The 13331-nt window shown below is 53.2% G+C and overlaps 1 protein-coding gene across 2 annotated transcripts in view; it reads left to right on the top strand.

Moving 5' to 3' along the window:
* FBXO42 (F-box protein 42) overlaps positions 1-13331 on the top strand; it is a 48135-nt gene that overhangs the window by 10940 nt on the left and 23864 nt on the right. For both annotated transcript variants that reach the window (XM_030963665.1, XM_030963664.1), the window contains exons 2-3: positions 5077-5346; positions 8161-8277. In XM_030963665.1, coding sequence (XP_030819525.1) covers positions 5094-5346; positions 8161-8277 — 370 coding nt within the window. In that variant the 5' untranslated portion in view covers positions 5077-5093. The remainder of the gene's footprint in view (positions 1-5076; positions 5347-8160; positions 8278-13331) is intronic.

Here is a 13331-nt window from a genome sequence, read left to right as displayed (position 1 = left end):
GTTCTTCGGAGAACCCTTGGAATTGCCTGTTTTGCAGGGATAAGGACCGTCCATGGTGCCGGGGTTCCTGAGGTCTCGCTCTGCACAGACAGGATACTGCTCATCCCACAGCTTCCCAGAGGCTGTATTTTCTTTTTTTGGACTAAAACCTGCTTTTTTTCCCCCATTGTTGAGCTTGCCCAGCAGTTGATTTCCAAAAGGATCAGTTCCAGCTGCTGCAGGTTAGGGAGGACTGGAGATGTTGTTTTATTTAATGGTGTTTATCCCAGTCCTGAATCCCGTGGTTCCCACGGACCTGTCACTCCCTGTGCTGCTGCTTTTATAAAACATTGTGCTTCTCCTTGCAAATAGTGCTGGATTTTCCTCTTTTCACCCCAGAAAAAGTCTCAGGGCTTCTTTTAGAGCAAAACCAGGATCAGGGAAAGCTGCAGGTGAAGTCCTTGATGGCACAGCTGGGGAGACAAACACAAAAATACTGAAAATGTGGAAAGAATCCTTCCCATAGAGATAAGATTTTTTTAAAGAAAAAATGAACCATTTCTGTCTGCTGGAAGAGGATTTTTATTTGAACTGGGGCAGAGAATCAGCCAGAAGTGTGGCTGTCCCCAGAGTGTCCCCTGGAGACGCTGGCACGCGGAAAAAGCCATTCCAAAGTATGAGGAAGAGTCTGGAGCAGGTTGGAGACAGCTGCTGCCTTCCACCCCCAAATTACCACGAGGGCTCCTGATTGCCAGGTGCAATGAAATCCCTCTCTCCTGGCAGCCCAAGCCCTGGCCCAGCCGGGCTGGGTCCTCTCACACACCTGGAATGTTTTGTTTTGTTTTGTTCCTCCTTGGAGGGAGCATTCCTTGTGGAAATGAGCATTCCCTGTGTCTGCAGTGCTCTGACTCAGGATCAGTGCTCAGCCTCTCATTGCCATTCAACAGCTTGCTCTTGGAGGCTTTTTTTCCATAAAATCCATAAAAAGAGGAGGGAAAAGGGCAGGTCAGGAACCCTGCAGGTTCAAGCACTTCCTGAAGCAGCTGGCAGTTGTGGAGAAGAGGAGGGAGCCACCAGTGCCACCCACACCTGAGCTTTGGGTCCATGGGACCAGGAGAGGGGCCTGCAGGTAGGAAAAGCTCCTTGGACCAAGAGGGGATTTGCAGGAGCAGGTTTGGAGCAGTGCTTCAACCCAGTGGGGTTATTTTTGCATCCACTTAATATTCTTCAGCTGTTTGTTCCAGATAATTACTTCAGGAATAAATAGCAGGTTCTTAACTAATTTCAGGAGGGGAGAGAGGGAAAATGGAAGTGCTCTGGAAGGAGGAAAAGGATTATGAAATGTTTTGCCAGCTGGCAGAGACGCAGCTTTCAGGAAAGGGCAGGCAGATTCCATCGGCGCTCCCGCTGCCCTGCCAGCGCTTCCTGGAGCAGCTCCACTCCTCCTTGCTCCAGCTCCAGACTGATTCCTGAACACCCCAAAAAGCCTTCCTAGTGCTGGGATAGACAGGCATTTCTCTAGGACCAGCAGGGCTCTGGGGTGCAGAATATCATGGAATGTTTGGGGGATGTGTTGGTGTTTTCAGGGCTCGATCCGATCCCGGAGTTAATTGGATTGCAGCTACTTTGGGATGAGACACAACTGCTTAAATCTCTTGGTTGCAGCTTTTTGAGTGCTCAGAGATTCATTTTAGCCCAGGTACAAAGTGGAGGCCAGTGTGGTGCAAGCAGAGAGCACCTGGAGAGGCGGGATGAGGGAGAAAGCACCTCTTGCATCACCCAAAAATGCAGGAACACTCAGTTCTGCTTCTGGAATAACCAGTAAAACCCCAGGTGTGGGATTTTCCCTCATGGATCTGCTGAATAACTGGCAGCAGGAGCTGCTGGGATGCTTTAGCTCTTTCTTGCCAACTGCCTGGGTTCTTTTTCCTTTTTCTGTATTGGAGCAGGGTTTTAGGACACGGCTTTGCTTTGCATTCCAGGGGTGGTTATCCCCAGCCCACCCTTCCAAACAAAATCCACATCCGTGACAGGTCAAGCTTGGAGGGTTATTTTGACAGTGAGCTGCCTTTTGGGAGCTGGGTTTATTGCTGGCCTTGTTTTCCTTCCAAAAAAGAACACGGCGTGGGTGTGAAAACTCTGAGGATGGTTATTCCTTATGTTCAAACGTTTAGGAAACAAGGATTTACCAAAGGAGATGCTTTGGAATATTTATAATATTACCAAGTGGCTTGGGAAGAGCAGACAAAACTCAGTGGAGCTTCTCCATCCTCAGATATGCTATTTGAGGCTCCTCCCGCTGTTCTAAAATCAGCCTTAAAGATGATTTTTGGTGTTTTGTGCCTGGGGTCAACCTGCCATGTTGGGTTATTCCTGAGCCTGCTCCAGGGGATCCAAATTGGGATTTACTAGCTGGAAAACACCTCTTTCTAGTGGGTGTGCATTCCTGCACTTCCCATGACCCTCTCCAGCAGGATTTGGACATTATTTAGAGCACAAATAAAAGTTGTTGGGATCACACAAGGTCCTGACAACCCCCTGGTCCATCAGCATCCACAGGGTCCCACTGTCCCGGGCCAGAGGCAAAAACTCCTGCTCAGGGTTCTGGCAGGGCTTGAGGATGTGAAACCTCTGCCTCCTGGGGAGCTGCTCTGTGATGCCAGGCTGGGAGAGAGGGACAGACCCTCCTGCCCTTCTGTATCCTGAGCAGGAGCACAGCCCCGTCCCAGCCTGGAGCACAGCCCCATCCCAGCCTGGAGCACAGCCCCATCCTGAACAGGAGCACAGCCCCATCCTGAGCAGGAGCACAGCCCCATCCTGTGCAGGAGCACAGCCCCATCCTGAACAGGAGCACAGCCCCATCCTGAGCAGGAGCACAGCCCCATCCTGAGCAGGAGCACAGCTCCATCCCGAGCAGGAGCACAGCCCCATCCTGAGCAGGAGCACAGCCCCATCCTGAGCAGGAGCACAGCCCCATCCCAGCCTGGAGCACAGCCCCATCCTGAGCAGGAGCACAGCCCCATCCCAGCCTGGAGCACAGCCCCATCCTGTGCAGGAGCACAGCCCCATCCCAGCCTGGAGCACAGCCCCATCCCGAGCAGGAGCACAGCCCCATCCCAGCCTGGAGCACAGCCCCATCCTGAGCAGGAGCACAGCCCCATCCTGTGCAGGAGCACAGCCCCATCCCGAGCAGGAGTGCTGGCATGCTGTGTCAGGATGGAAACCAGCACAGGCACTTCCCAGCCATAGATGCCTTTGCTTGGAAAAGGCCCAACCCTCCATTCTTTCATATTTTTCAGCACAACTCCACTTTTCCTTTCCCTCAGTCCCTGGGAGCTCGTGCCTATTCTGTGTAAGGCGGGTTCCTGGCAGCAGCAGCAGTGCCCCTGTCACAGTGTTTGGGTTCCAGCCTCCCCTGCCACAGCAGTGACTCCAGCAGGGATTTCTGACACGGGAAACGTGCTGGGTTCTGCCGTGGTTCCTCCCACAGATTGACAGCCCTGTGCATTTTCCAAAGCTGCTTCATCAGGGAACCTGACAGCGATGGAGTCTGCTGCTGTCGCCTGTCATTTTCCTGGGCATGAATTGGTTGCCATGGAAAGCTTTCCCACTCCGTGTCTCCACCACCTGCCATTCCCACGGCATGGGAAAACCCTGGATTAATAACAGCAGCTCAGGTTATTCCTGAGAAATAAACCTCATTTATGAATCAGGTCAATGACCCAAGTTGATATGGTTTAACGTGGGGTTTGTTACCAGGGTATTTCTGTATCAGGATATTTATCCTGCTAGGTAACCCACGTTAAACCCTGATATCAATAACTTCAATTCCTTCCAGCCACATTTTCTGAGATAGTTAGGATTTGGAAAAAATAATGATAATATTCTTATATTGGAGGATGCTAGGGAAAAGCTGTCTTGTCTTCCCTCTTGAGGAGCTGGTTTGCTTCCTGGCCTGCTGCAGGTTGAGTTTATCCTATGGGCTGTGTGGATTTGTCTCCAACAATCCTGGTCAGTTCAGGGCTGGGGGAAGGCTGGGCAGCCTCTGCCTTGTGGACTTGGGAGGAACCCAGGCTGAGCAATGCAAGAACGGGGAGCTTGCCCTGGTTTGGTCCTTTCCTCTTGCTAGGAAAGGATAAAAAGGGAATTTCTGGAAAAGAAAGCCCCATGTCATCCCCAGGAGCTGTTACTGTGGTTTGGGCTATGGACCCAGGAGCACTCAGGGAGCTGCTGCTCCCTTGGTCTCCACTCAGCCACCTTGGGAGGGAAAAGTGCTGCTGCTGTGCTCAAGGCAGGCTGTTTGTCTGGATTTGCATGGATTTAACCTCACACGGTGCCAGCTGCCCAAACTGGACACAGCCACTCGTTAAGGTGGATTTATTTCATGATACTTTTCTGTCATCGAGGTGTCGCCTTACACTCGGGATGTTGGGAATAGCTGGAGATACAACCTCTGCTATCCCAGCCTTCCATCAGCAATAAATCCTGGGGGATTTGCTTTCCTCACCTCCTGCCAGCCAGGGCTGTGTGCAGGTATTTCACAAATAAAGGGAAAAGGGTGGTGAAAACGAGGCAGGGCATTTTTCCTCCCCAAAGAGGTGTTTGGGGTAAAACAGCCTCGCTGGCAGAACAGGTTCCACAGGGTGGAGGGACTGTAAATGTCGCTGTGATCCTGTCTCACCTCGGGTGAGGTTCCACAGGGATCCTTTCCCCATCCCAGCTGGGCCCCACGGTGCAGGGCAGGGCGATGTCTCCTCGTGCCCAGCGAGGGAGCAGCAGCTCCAAGGGTTTGGCTTTGGCTCTCTGCTTCCCACTGCAGGCAGCAGCAGGGTGGGGAGCGATGGAGTGACCTGGGAAAGCCCTTTCCTAAACCCTCAGCTGGTGCAAAACTCCAAAACCACGTCCTGCACTCGATGATTGCTGTGCCAGAGCCCTCTGGTGTGGCACACAGCTCTCAGTGCGTTCCTGGTGCTCCCTGTGACCTCCCTGGTGTCCCTTTTGGCAGCTGTGACGTGGGATGCCATGGCCAGCTCCTCGGACAGTGACAATGACTGTTCCTGGTGCTCTGTGTGACCTCCCTGGTGTCCCTTTTGGCAGCTGTGACGTGGGATGCCATGGCCAGCTCCTCGGACAGTGACGATGACGGGTTCATGGCCGTGGATGCAGAGGAGGCCGCGGTGGAAGGGACGATGGAGCAGGAGGATGAGCCCCACGCCGAGCTGGAGGTGGAGGAGCCCAGGCCCAGCTCCAGATCGATGCTGGAGCTGCCAGAAGAGGTTTTGGAATACATCCTGTCCTTCCTCTCTCCCTACCAGGAGCACAAAACCGCCGCCCTTGTCTGCAAACAGTGGTATCGACTGATCAAAGGTACAAGTGATGGCAGCAATTTCTTTAATTGTGGGGTTTGGAACCCAGCTCTCTTTTACCTTTGCCTCTTGTTTTCTCCTCAAACTCTGAAATCTGACTTCTGTGAAATCCCAAAGAAATCCTAACAGCCATGGCGTCCCTGGCTTTGCTCAAAGCAGGCTCGTAGCTGTGCAGAATTGAACCCCTCAGGGTAGAAAACCCAAAGAGGCCATGAATTCCCATCCTGGAAATGTCCAAGGCCAGACTGGACAGGGCTTGGAGTGCCCTGGGATAGTGGAAGGTCCCACCCTTGGCAGGGGTTGGAGCTGGATGAGCTTCGAGGTCCCTTCCAGTCCAAACTAAAACAAAGCCCAAGCCCCAGGACAGAGCAGCTCCTTTGCTGCCTTTGGGTGCTCCCAGTGCTGCACTGGTGACCTTGGATTGCAGCCTCCTCCCCAGAGCCCCTGCCAGTGTCCCATGCCTGATGGGGCTTTAATTGCACTTCATTTGCATCTTGCTCAGTAATTGACATTCCCAAAGCTGCTGCTTTCAACAGCCCTGGCTCTGCTTCTTACAGCTCTGCTGGAGATAAGTGCAGCATAAAATCTGCATGAGTAGAGACGTGCATATTCCAGCTTCCTGGAAGAGTAGCCCAGAGACACAGATCCTTCCTTTGCCTCTGCACACTCATTCCAGAGCCTTGTGGGGGTAGTTTAATGCTGGAGAAGTATGATACAGCAAATAAGGAGGGAAAGTTTGGACAAGGATACAAGCAGAACCTTCTGCTTCGTTTTATTTTAATACACTGGGTGATTTCTGGTACCATTCTGTTGGGTGCACACTTTAATCATGCGATTCATTTAAAAATGAGGAGTTTCAGAGGAGAGCAGTTCAATCCTAGGAAATGGGACAGGTTGCTGCACAAGGGGAACATGCTCCTTCTGGAAAACAGGAGTGGGTGTCAGGAGAGGAATGCCCTTGGCAGATTGTGAGGTGATAGCTCATTTATGGACTTCTCCTCATCTGAAAGATCCCAGGCATATCCCACTTTGCCCAGAGCTGAACAGGCTGGGGGTTAAAAAACTACAGCTACCCCAGCAGGGACCATGGCCCAAAATCCCTTTTTTTGTGCATCCTTTTGGGGCAGCAGCTGCCCCAGCCCTGGGGAAGGGCCTTTTCCAAGTGCTGCAGCCCCCAGTGGCTGCTTGGCTGTTTCCTGGAGTGGCCTGGAGGGATGCAGCTGGGATGGACAAACACCTGGGATTCACCCCAGAGGGATGTGGGAACCATCCCTGGAGCCCAGGGAGGAGCAGCCCAAGGCACAGCGTGGCTTTGGGCTGTGTCACCTCTCAGGGGACGGGTGGTGCTGGGCAGCTGGGCCCTTCTGGGGCAGTTCCAGCCAAAAAAAGGTCTGGAAGCAGCACCTGCGAGCTGTGCCCAGGGAGGTCACTCGAGGTAAACAATTGATTCGTGTTCTGCTGGTTAATTTTTCCTGTTTGCCAGGATACATCTGCTGTGCACTCCTGGAGCTCACATTCCCTTTCCCGTGTGACTCTCAGGGATCAACTCCTCAAGGACCCCAGGCTTTATTTTTTTTTATTTTAAAAACCCCTTCCTGCTTTGTATCCTGGAGTGGGATTTCTTGCTGGGGGTGTTCCTGGCACGGGGCTTGGGGAAAAACTCTTGGCAGGTTGTGGCATCCTCAGTGCAGGTGCCACCAAGTGTCTGCTGAGCTGCTGCTGCAGCCAGAAACCTTCTGCAGACCCTTTTGTCTCCTCAGGGAGCAGCCTCTGGCCCCTCCCAGAATTAGTGGCAGCCTTGGAGCATCCCTGCTGATTTTTATCACTCTGTTTTCTTTGAGATCCCTGGCCAGTAGCTGCATTCACACTCTTACAAGCTGATTATTGCACTGAGGCTCCTCAAGAGAAGGGAAGCTGCCCCTCGGGGTGTGCTGAGCAAACCAGGGTGCAGCACAGAGGGCTGAGCACAAGCTCTCCAAAGCACCCCAGTGCTTCCTTCCTTTCCAAAGGCTCTGCTTCCCGACTGGAGCTGCCGGGATGTCGTGACCCGGCCGGTGCACGCTGCTGACTTCCACATTTGCAGAGTTCCCTTGTCTTTATTCCTTTAATCCCCCACATTCCCAGAGTGTTTCTAACCCAAACACAGGGCTTTGCAGCTGCTGTCACCGTGCAGGCACAGTTTGTTCCCTGTAGGAGCGTCAGGGGGTGGGACGGTCGGGACGGATGGAGATGAGAGATCTCTGCAGCCAGATCATGGAACTTGGGGTTTATTGCAAAGGGCCTGGGTGCAGGGCCCTGCTGGGAACTGCCAGCCACAGCTCAGAGCAGGCTGAGAGAAGAGAGGGGGAGAGAGGTAAGAGAGTAAAAGGGTAAGAGAGCGAGGTTCCTGTTACAATGCCACAAATCTTCTTCTGTGCTGAATATTCTAATTCTCACTAACCAATCTAGTACAATATACAAATCCTATAGCATACAGCCTATAAGAATCATTACATTACCATCCCATGTTACATTTTAAACCTTAAAAACTCCTCTTTGGGCCCTTCTGCCAAGCTGTAGGGTCTGCTCTGACCCTTGGGCCTGTCTGCAAGCAGAGGGTGTTGTTCCATCAAAAGGGGATTACCTTCAGCCAGCCACACCATTATTTTCCCAGTTGTTCAGTAACCAAGGTATCTCAAAGCTTGCTTTCATTTCAATCTCTCTTATAGTTTCTATATTCTCAAAATCTTTTGCCAGACAATCATATTTATAAGGCTTCCCTGTTCATCCTCCCCAACAGTTCCCAGCTTTGCTGATGGTGTTTTTCTCTCCCCAGGTGTGGCCCATCAGTGCTACCACGGCTTTATCAAGGCAGTGCAGGAAGGGAACATCCAGTGGGAGAGCCGCACTTACCCCTACCCTGGCACCCCCATCACCCAGCGCTTCTCACACAGTGAGTATCCCTGGAGTGCCCTGGCAGTGCCTGTCTGCATGAGAGCTGCTTCCCTGAGGGCTGGCAGTGCCATCCCTGGAGTCCCCATGGGCAGTGCCATCTCTGGAGTACCCACAGGCAGTGCCATCTCTGGAGTCCCCATGGGCAGTGCCATCTCTGGAGTCCCCATGGGCAGTGCCATCTCTGGAGTCCCCATGGGCAGTGCCATCTCTGGAGTCCCCATGGGCAGTGCCATCCCCTTGAGTCCCACTGGGAGCTGCTTCCCTCGGGGGCTGGCAGTGCCATCCTCTGGAATCCCAATGGGCAGTGCCATGCCCTGGAATCTCATTGGGAGCTGCTTCCCTGGGGCCTGGCAGTGCCACACGTGTGCCACAGTGTTCAGCCCACGGCAGTGCCAACGCTCAGCTCAAGAGCAGGGATTTGGGAGCTGCTGGTCATGGAGGGCTCATTGATCCTAGGAAGTGTTGATGGAGTGGAAGGTGGGTGGGATTGTGGCTTTCTGGTTGTGCAGGGATCTCTCTGCAGCTCCCTTTTTCCAGGCTGGAAAACTCTCCCAGATCACGGGGTCAGCCCTTGACTGAAACGTGTCCCCAAGTGCCACACCCAGGGATGGTGGCTCCAGCACTGCCCTGGGCAGTCTGTGCCAGTGCCTGACCCCCATTCCATGAAGGGATTTTCACAATATCCAACCTAAATCTCCCCTGGCACAGCAAGTGCCCTTGTCCTGTCCCTGTTCCCTGGAGCACAGCCCGACCCCCCGGCTGTCCCCTCCTGTCAGGAGTTGTGCAGAGCCACAAGGGCCCCCTGAGCCTCCTTTTCTCCAGGCTGAGCCCCTTCCCAGCTCCCTCAGCCCCTCCTGGTGCTCCAACCCCTTCCCCAGCTCTGTTCCCATCTCTGGACACGCTCCAGCCCCTCAGGGTCCTTCTTGTCCTGAGGACCTGGAGCTGTCCCCAGGCTCTGGGCCTGAGCTTTGTGTCCTCAGCCCCTGGACTGGAGTCACTGCCATCAAAGCCGGTGGGTTTTGGGAAGCGCAGCACCCAGGGATGTGCACCAGCTGCTGGCACAGTCCTCTACATCTGTGAGGAAAACTGGGAATTCTCATGTGCTGGGCTCAAATCGAGCAGAGCTGCAGGTGGATTTGCTGACAAAAGGGAGCGATTCAGTCAACAGCACCATTCAGTGTTTGGGTGAATTCTTTCCCTGTTTCCAAGATTCTGGAAAAGAACAGGAAGAGAAAAGATACCTAAACACGAGTGCCTTTGAGGGAAACATATTGAAATAAACCCTGTTCTTTGGAGTGCAGCAGCATTGAGCTGCCTCAGCTCCAGCAAAAAAAAACACAACAAAAATTCCATCCTGAGACTTCAGCACGGGGTCTGAGCCCTCTGGGGGACAGCTCTTCCAGGAAGCAAATTGCATATTTCTGAGGCAAGATAAACACGGTGCAAGCCCTGCCATTCCAAGAGCAGCAGGCATCACATTTTCATCTTCCCAAGCAATAATTTATGAGCGGCTGCCTCCTGCCAAGACAAGTCCGGGAGACGCTGCGGGGAGCTCTGGTGAAGTCATTGTGCTCTGCCGAGATACCCTGGCCTTCCTGAAGGATGAAAAGGCTCCGCAGTTCACAGCTCATTTTTAGCAACGTTAGTCAAGTGCTTATTAACGACTTCACACTTGCGTGTATTTCCCTTCAATTTTAGCAGCGTTTTTGCCACTGCTGAGTGCTCAGGCCAGCTAGAAATTGCCTGGAAAAGGCTCAGAGTTGCCCCAAAGAGCACTGTGTGCTCTTTCCTTTATCCTGCTGCCTGCCACGGGCTTCCTGGCTGCAAAGTGAGTTGTCTCCCTAAATCCACTGCCCTCGGAGCGTGTAATCCGTATTAGCCTCGCTCGGTGACAGTGCCCCGGCTCTGCCCAGGCCCCGGTGGCCATGGCAGCGTTAGTAATGCACTTTGTGGGCACAAAGCTAATCTGGATTAACTTGTTTGCTGACTTAAACGGATTGGTTTGTGAGCAGCTGCCCAGATCTGCAGCCTCTGCTTTCCCTGCAGCAGCGTCCACTGCCCGCGGGCAGGATTCCAGCCTTGAAGCCAAGCTGCAAATCGTCAGTTCCGAAAGGCAAACTCTGAACTGTCACCTAAAATCCCACGGGATAACTGTGAGCTGAGGTGGAGGGAACGGGAGTTTGGGCAGTGGGGAGGGAGCAGGCAGGACTCACAAAGCCCTTGTAGAGGGATGAGTGATTTGCTGGTTTTTGTGGGCAGACGTCACCGCCCAGGCGCGAGTCAGTGCTGCATCAAAGCTCTGGCTGGGGCTCGCTCTCGCTTCCAGGAATTATTAGAACTGTCCCAGAAGTTCTCAAAGGGAGCACAAACGGACAAGGAGGGGAATTCTAAGCAGCTGGAGGTCAACCTGTCTGCTCTCAGTCCTGAAGGGAGGAATGGCAGAAGTGCTTGATAAGGAATAATGAATGGAAGGCTCTGCCGTGGGGAGGGAGTGCCTGGCAGGGATCACACCGCTGAGAACAAACTGTGGACAGGCTGTCACTTTTCCAGAGGGTTTGACTGGAGCTGCAGAACTGCAGGATGTGAAACATCAATAATGCTGAGTGTTTAGGGTCAGAAATCCTCCGTGCTTGGGGTTTTTTGGGTGATGTTCACAGGAGTCACCGAGCTGTTTTATATATGAACCTGCGAGGTCATAGCAGGGCGATGAGTCACGGGCTGAAATCACTGCCCGCAGTCGGAAAAAGATGTCAGGAGGCTCAGGAATGCAGAAACGGAAAAGCAGCAAAGGAATGCCGACCGTTGTGCCAGGGATATTGATCCTCTGCTGGAGGAGTGACTAATTTTAAGCACTGATTTATTGTTTTTGTTTCCAAGGAGCCTGGGGTTGGTGGCACCAGCGGGATGAGTAATTACAGCAATTTGTGGGTTGGGAGCGGTGAGAGCTGGAATGTTTGTTTTACAGGATGGGCTGCTCCTGGAGCAGGGCTGCAGCTCCTCCCAGCACCCAGCCTTGCTCAATATCCCCGGGTTTTTGGCTGCATCCAGGCTCTGCACTGCAAGGAGCAGGACAATGGCATTTGAGGGAGTGAGGAGATGGAGGTGGAGATGGAGATAGAAGGAGGTGGGAAAGCTGGGGGCGTTCACCTGGAGAAGGCTCCAGGGAGAGCTCAGAGCTCTTTCCAGTGCCTGAAGGGGCTCCAGGAGAGCTGGAGAGGGACTTTGGACAAGGGCTGGAGGGAGAGGACACAGGGAATGGCTTCCCACTGCCAGAGGGCAGGGATGGGTGGGATATTGGGCAGGAATTGTGAGCTGTGGCTGCCCCTGGGTCCCTGGCAGTGCCCAACACCAAGGGCTGTCACCCTCCAACCCAGGAACCATGTGGGAATGGGATTTACAGCCCAGCCAGCTCCTTCCCATCTCTCCAGTGGGAAATACAACCCTTGAACTGGGATGGGTGAATTTATTTCATGTTCTCCAAGGTTCAGAAGTCAATGTTCTTTGATGATGGTGAAGGGAATGTGCTTTCCATTTGGCTTCCCTCCCCAGTCAGCTCTGCTCTGGCTCTTGGCCGCTCCGGGTGAAAATCTCCTTTGGTTCATTGCTCAGGGCAGGGCAGTCAGGAGTGCTCAGAGCCAGAACTCTGCTCTCCCTGAGCATCAGTGTCTGCAAACATCAGAATCATTGATTCCTTTCCAAAGATAAGCCACTTCTGCAGTGCTGAAACTGGGGGTCACTGAATTTTGCTGGGACATAAAAAAACCCCAACTAAATCCATTCAGTGTTTTCCACCCAAAGAAACCCTAAAACCATCGGGGATGTGCACTATAAACATATCATGTATTCCATTATATGTTTATAGATAGTTTATATCTAATATCCTGTGCTGGATCCACAAGAATCATCAGAGTCCAGAGCAGCCCCAACAATCCCTCTGTGGAATTCCCACAGGCTGGAATAAACTGCAGTTTTTCACTGTGCTTGCTTTTTCCTGGTTTTCCCTATTTTTTCCCCTCAAGCTGCTCTGCCTTCCTTATCTCCAGCTGCTTAAAATGACTCTAAAAAGAAGTAGGAGAGCACAATCTCAGTGATTTTGCTGTGTTTGGGTTATTCCACATGGAATTTTATGGGGAAACCCAGAATTCTGCCCAGCCTCCAAGGCAGCAAGCTGAGCAAGCCATCCCTGCTCCATATTTCAGCTTCCTCTTGCCAGAGGTACCTGGGTGCTGCAGACACTCCCTGTCAAGGGCAGTCACTTCTGTGGATTTTGTTTTGCTGCAGAGCTTGTTTTGGGGCCAAGAGCTCTTGGGTGTCTCTGAGGGGTTGTCAAATGTGGTGTTCCCTCCCTGTTCCGCATCTGACTGCCTCATCCTTTCCCACAGGGAGCAGAGGGAATGCCCCTGGATGATCCTGGGTTTTAGTGGGGCTCTAAATGCGATGGGGTGAAATCCTGAAAAGAGAACAAAGCCCAGGGCTGGGTGCACAGAGGGGTCTGTGAGCTCTGTGATCCAGCTCAGGGCAGGTCAGGGAGCTCAGTGCTTTAATCACAGCTAAGCTCATTAATTACAGGCCTCTAAGGCAGTTCTCTCTGCACTTTGAGGAGCAGCTCTGCCTGAGGGATAATCCTCTTGGGAAGGTTCTTGCTGGAGCTTCAGCCTGCTCAGGGATGCCCTGTGGTTCTGGGGAGCCAGGGCAGGCTGGCTGCTGTTCTCCAGGGAGGAAAGGGCCTGAGCTGGGGGTGGCACAGGACAGTGACTGGGACTGTGGGACACAGGGCAGTGACAGGGCTGTGGGGACAGCAGTGACAGTGCTGTGGGGACAGCAGTGACAGGGCTGTGGGGACAGCAGTGACAGCAGCTGTGGGGACAGCAGTGACAGTGCTGTGGGGACAGCAGTGACAGGGCTGTGGGGACAGCAGGGCAGTGACAGCAGCTGTGGGGACAGCAGTGACAGTGCTGTGGGGACAGCAGTGACAGGGCTGTGGGGACAGCAGTGACAGTGCTGTGGGGACAGCAGTGACAGGGCTGTGGGGACAGCAGTGACAGGGCTGTG

Source organism: Camarhynchus parvulus, chromosome 21 (assembly GCF_901933205.1).
Source record: "Camarhynchus parvulus chromosome 21, STF_HiC, whole genome shotgun sequence".
Taxonomy (NCBI): domain Eukaryota; kingdom Metazoa; phylum Chordata; class Aves; order Passeriformes; family Thraupidae; genus Camarhynchus; species Camarhynchus parvulus.
Note: the sequence above shows the minus strand (reverse complement) of the source record. Positions and strands in the feature narration are given on the sequence as shown.